General features: G+C 41.1%; 1 protein-coding gene across 1 annotated transcript; it reads left to right on the forward strand.

The window, feature by feature from the left end:
* The first annotated feature begins 2,306 nt into the window (after nt 1-2,306).
* On the forward strand, nt 2,307-3,641 carry POLR2K (polymerase (RNA) II (DNA directed) polypeptide K, 7.0kDa). The gene is made up of 3 exons (XM_010146710.1): nt 2,307-2,367; nt 3,049-3,141; nt 3,619-3,641. The coding sequence occupies exons 1-3, from the start codon at nt 2,307-2,309 to the stop codon at nt 3,639-3,641; spliced, it is 177 nt and encodes a 58-aa protein (XP_010145012.1).
* The last annotated feature ends 1,466 nt before the right edge of the window (nt 3,642-5,107 follow it).

Here is a 5,107-nt window from a genome sequence, read left to right on the forward strand (position 1 = left end):
ACTCCGCGGGGTGGTGGGGGAGGCCCTGGCGCGGGGTGGAGGCGGGCTGAGGTGTCTGGGACTGAGGGACGGTGGACTGGGAAGAACGTGGCCACTTCTCTTTCGTGGGCCCTTAGAGGGACGCGAAGGGAAGGATTTACCACTTACAGGTACGTGTGGCGTCTTTCCGGCACTGGTAGCGTGGCCGGTGCTCCATGTCTCGGCGGTAGGTTGTGGTTGCACCCCGATGCACACAGGTGCGTCTGCGGGCCTGTTGGCTGTGTCAGCTTAGAGCTGCAAGGCCAACTAAACCATGGCACCTCCCTGCAAAATACATAGCCGTAGGACAGGGCTGTCTTCAGCAGCAGTATTATTTTGCTTCATGAACAGCACCAAGTCAAGGTATTTAGTTGTAACTGTGGTCCTCCTTCGTTCAACTCTATTTTTGGAGATGTTGCCAGATTCAAGTGCTTATGGATGACTGCTTATATCTTACTATAATGTACTGACACAAAAAGACTATAACACGTGTGGATTAAGGTGCCACTATGGTTTGGAATATCAACTGGTGGGAGCGAGTCCAGAGGAGGCCACAAAGATGCTCAGAGGGCTGGAGCACCTCTGCTATGGGGACAGGCTGAGAGAGTTGGGCTTGTTCAGCCTGGAGAAGAGAAGGCTCTGGGGAGAGCTTATTGCAGCCTTCCAGTACCTGAAGGGGCCGCCAAGAAAGTGGGTGACTTTAAAAGGGCATGTAGTGACAAGACAAGGGGCAGTGGCTTTAAATTGAAAGCGGGGAGATTTAGATTAGGTATCAGGAAAACATTCTTCCTGGAGAGGGTGGTGAGGCCCTGGAACAGGTTGCCCAGAGAAGCTGTGGATGCCCCATCCCTGGAAGTGTTCAAGGCCAGGCTGGATGAGGCTTTGAGCAACCTGGTCTAGTGGAAGGTGTCCCTGCCCATGGCAGGGGAGTTGGAACTAGATGGTCTTTAAGGTCCCTTCCAACCCAAACCATTCTGTGGTTAAGGTAGTGCAAACCTTACTTGAAAGCCATAGAGTTTTAATGAATTATATCCAGGTCTCAGATGGAGTGGTATAATGGGAGCTTTAACAAGGTGTTTTGTCAAGTGCTGATAAGACTTTCTTAAACAAAGGAGGAACTGTTTCTGCCACGCCTGTCCTGTTTTCAAGGCCCTAGTTTTCCCACTTGAATTTATACTGAAACAAACTGAAGATCAAGGAATTACTCCTTACTCTGATGTTAAGAAAAAGCATCTGGGAGTCATACTCATAAGGAAGCACCACGAAGGCTTGGTATTTATGTCTTCTATCTCATACAGAATAGTAACACAGAAAACAGCAACTTCAGAGAAGCCTACAAGGAGATATTAATTTTCTATTCTAGAATTGGATTGGGTGGAAAAATAGTATTTACTGTCTCTAGTGGTTATAGCAACAACCTTAAAATTCATGGTTGCAAGTGCATTTACATGTTAGGATAGGATTACTTAAAGCTTGGTAGAATGTTTGAGAAGTAGATGTAATTATTTAGTCTGATACTGTGAAGGAAAACTTGTCTCCAAATAAGATTGAAGAATCAAAACCTTTATAGGGCATTAGGAGGTGTTTGAAAAATGCCACTGAGTTAGAATCATAGAATCACTAGGTTGGAAAAGACCTTAGAGATCATCCAGTCCAACAGTTATCAAACTCTTGATTAGTTTAGTAATGATACACACCTATGTTAAGATTTTGAAGGTGGATTTTTTTTTTTCCCTGGTCCCTCGTTGTTGTGTGTTTGGGTTTTTTTTTGTGTGTGTTTTTTTGTTTTTAAATTCCTGTTAGTCCTCTATCTACAGTCTGTTTCCAGGCTCACCTTGTTCGTGATAGCAGTGTTGTTACATGAGTGATACATAAGAAATTATTTATTTTTATGTTTTCAGAAAGGGAATTCTTCTATTGGCAGGAGGAAGGAAAGAAAACATTATTCATTGGGCTTTAATGTTTAAAGTCCTGTTTAGTAGAAAATGTCTTGCCATCTCCATCTTATAGATCTGGTATAGAAAGCCTATAAAAGCTCTCAGAAACCTGATATTACTCTGCTTTTGAGAAGTTGAATGAGAACTTTCTGAAGTCTCTTCCAACCTGAATTATCCAGTGTCCTGTGTATCAAATACAGATGGAATTTTTTTGTGTGTACTTTAAATGAAGTTGTTCATCTTGTGTTAGCTTTTGATTGAGATATGAAAATGATTGTGTATTCCTTGAAAAAATAAAAATAAAAAAATCCCCAAGCCCAAAAACCTGATGGTTTTTTTTTTGTTTAGAACATGGATTCACAGAAGGATGTTCAGCCTCCGAAGCAGCAGCCAATGATTTACATTTGTGGAGGTAAAGAAGACATCAGTGAATTTTTTTTACTTGCTCCTGGAGATTTAGTGTTTTAATAATGAAGAATACATAAACAATATACTGAAGAGTACATAAATACAAATAGTTGCAGTGTGGATCGTGATGTTCTTTAAAGCTTTGCATAGTGTTGGTGCCATATATATGGATAGCCACGTGGAAGTAACGATCTAGAGTTCGCGTTGCATCATGGAGAGTGGGTTTTCTTTGAAAATGCTGTAGGGTCACTCAGCTTTTATTGAAGTGCAATAGTCAAATCCTCTCCTCTAGATAAATCACTCAAAAATTGGTGGGTTTTGAGTCGTTACTTCAGGAATCTCTGAAATAATTTAAGAAAATAAACTTGGGGCTTTGGACAGCTGAACTGAAGTTTTCATTAGCAGTAAGTTGAGTTGTATCAAGAGGGGAATGTATTCTGTGCAGTAATATTTGGTAATTTTTAGCAAGATCCTCTTAGGTCATAGTATAAGTGAAGTTTGCTTTTTTTTTTTTGCACAGTATTTTGATACCATTTAGTTCTTGATATAAATTCACTACAATATTTTTTTACTTTTTTCTTTGCTACAAATAGGAATTTGACTATTAAGACTTGCGAACGTTATCTCTGCGTTAACAATGCTGTTTTCATTTATCCACTCCCTTTCTCTTTCTCCATCACATCAGAATGTCATACGGAAAATGAAATAAAGGCAAGAGATCCGATCAGATGCAGAGAATGTGGCTACAGAATAATGTACAAGAAAAGGACAAAAAGATGTATCCTTTTACATGGGCACTTGAGTGCATTTGGGAATCAGTGGATGGAGACAACGTACGTGAGGGAAACCAAACGCAAGATTTGAGTAGCTATGTAGGAATCCTTCAAGGTCAAAAATCAGTGCAGTAGAGCAGAGTACTATAGGGAAATCTCTGCAGTGTGACTGGGGATCTTGTTTTCTTTCCTGGGACTTTCTCTTTTTTTTTTTCCCCCATTTTCTGTGCAAAATATAATAAGCCTGCTGGGTGACATAATGTGAACGGTTGATATTACTCAGCCTGTTATCAAAAGGGAAGTGTTGGGTCATTAATTAAAGATGTGTTGTGAAATGCTTTTATGTAGTTAGTTGTGACTTTAGATTTAGGCAGTCTGTCTTTTGTGAATTTTTTCCTCCCCTGCTCCCCACCCTTTCTTCCCCCTGATCCTTTTTTTCCAACCACAACACGTTTTTTTTTCCTTTAACTGTACTATTCCAGTGGTGGTTTTTGATGCCCGATGATTTCTGCTGAAGATATAGTGACTTTATGCTGCAGTTTAATCTTTGACTTTCTTCTGTAAATCCCTTGGTGTACAAATGCACGCTCTTATTTGTGTTTTAAGATATTGAAATATTAAAGTTTACTGTGATACTAAATTTTGTCGATACTGTCTTCTAGCAGTAGATTTCTAAAGCTGTTGTTTAAACTGTAGTCAGAGTATGTAGTAGTTCGTTTGTTTTCTTTTTGAGTAAGCCTTGTTTTCATTACTTTCATCCAAACTTTAGTTGTATTTTACCTTTGTTGAATGTTCTTTTGGACTCCTATGACCTGCGTAACTGTGGTTTGAATAAATTCTACTGGAAATAAATAGAAGGCTATGCGAGTCTGGGCCTGAAACATGGACCTGAGTTTCAAAAGACCAAATCTCAGAGGACTTGAGAGCACACAGTTCCAGCACCAGCTGTGGAGCAAGTGTCCAAAAAAAAAAAAATCTCAGAAGAGGGAAGGGAGGCAAGGTAAACATTAAGAAGCAACATGTAAACAGAAAATTTCCAAGTGCTGCTTGAGTTGTGCTCAAGGAAAGAATTAGGTCTGTGCTATAAAGATGATTTGGTTAGTGTCCCAAAACTAAAATAGCATCTTGTTTTGCTTTTCAGATGACTTCTCAAGACTCTGTACTAAAAAGATCAAAGTGATGGTTTCATATTGATGAGCAAAAATTCTGCGTCTATTTGTAAAGTGTGTTAAGTAATACTAAAATATCCTTATCTCTAAAGTGTAGTATAAAATACTGCAGGATTGTGCCTGATGCTAATTTAGCCTCCCCAAAGATCAGTTTTGATGATGCTAATAGTGCAGTTACTGCTGAGATGATGTGTTTAACTCTTCAGTATAGTATCTTTTTTTTGCAGACTGCACAGCCATGTATTGGCTCACAGATGAACTACAGTGGGTTGGTGTAGGGGGTAAAAAAGCATTTTTTAGATTTTGGGTTTGGAGCTGTTGGGTTAAGATTTTCTGCTTAGCTGATCTTACCTAAGAAAGTCCTAACAGCTAGGTTTCTCCTTGGAAGCCAGACACACTCGAGTGTGGGTGATACCATTTTTCCTACCCGGTTGCTGTCGCTTTGGTCACAGTTGGTATGTGTAGCGTGCACCTTAGGCCTGCACAGCAGACACGGGATCAGCTCTGGACATGGCTGCGCAAGAGTTGCCTCCTTAAAGAGGCCAGTGCCACAAAAGGTCTGGTGGGATAAGGGATGGGTCGGGGTGTCTTTTTCCCCAAGACAAGCGTTGGAAAGAGCATCCCTCTCATCGGGAAGCGGTGCAGATTGTCGGGCTAACGGGTAATGGCGGTGCGGGCACCTGGGCCGCCTGGCTGTTCTCAGTTAAACAAAATAACTACACTGAACAAAAAGAGGCGGTGCTTTAGTAAAGCTGTACTGCTGTCCGCCGCCCAGCCCGCGGCGGGTAGCGGTGCCGCGGCC

The sequence above is a fragment of the Eurypyga helias genome, unplaced genomic scaffold (genome assembly GCF_000690775.1).
Source record: "Eurypyga helias isolate BGI_N326 unplaced genomic scaffold, ASM69077v1 Scaffold43180, whole genome shotgun sequence".
In the NCBI taxonomy this organism is placed as follows: domain Eukaryota; kingdom Metazoa; phylum Chordata; class Aves; order Eurypygiformes; family Eurypygidae; genus Eurypyga; species Eurypyga helias.

Bases quoted from the DNA above. Each gene is read 5' to 3' on its own strand.
- POLR2K (XM_010146710.1), top strand. From the start codon at position 2,307: ATGGATTCACAGAAGGATGTTCAGCCTCCGAAGCAGCAGCCAATGATT. The intron at 2,368-3,048 runs GTAAAGAAGACA...CCATCACATCAG, and splicing joins AATGATTTACATTTGTGGAG to AATGTCATACGGAAAATGAA. The intron at 3,142-3,618 runs GTATCCTTTTAC...GTACTATTCCAG, and splicing joins CAAGAAAAGGACAAAAAGAT to TGGTGGTTTTTGATGCCCGA.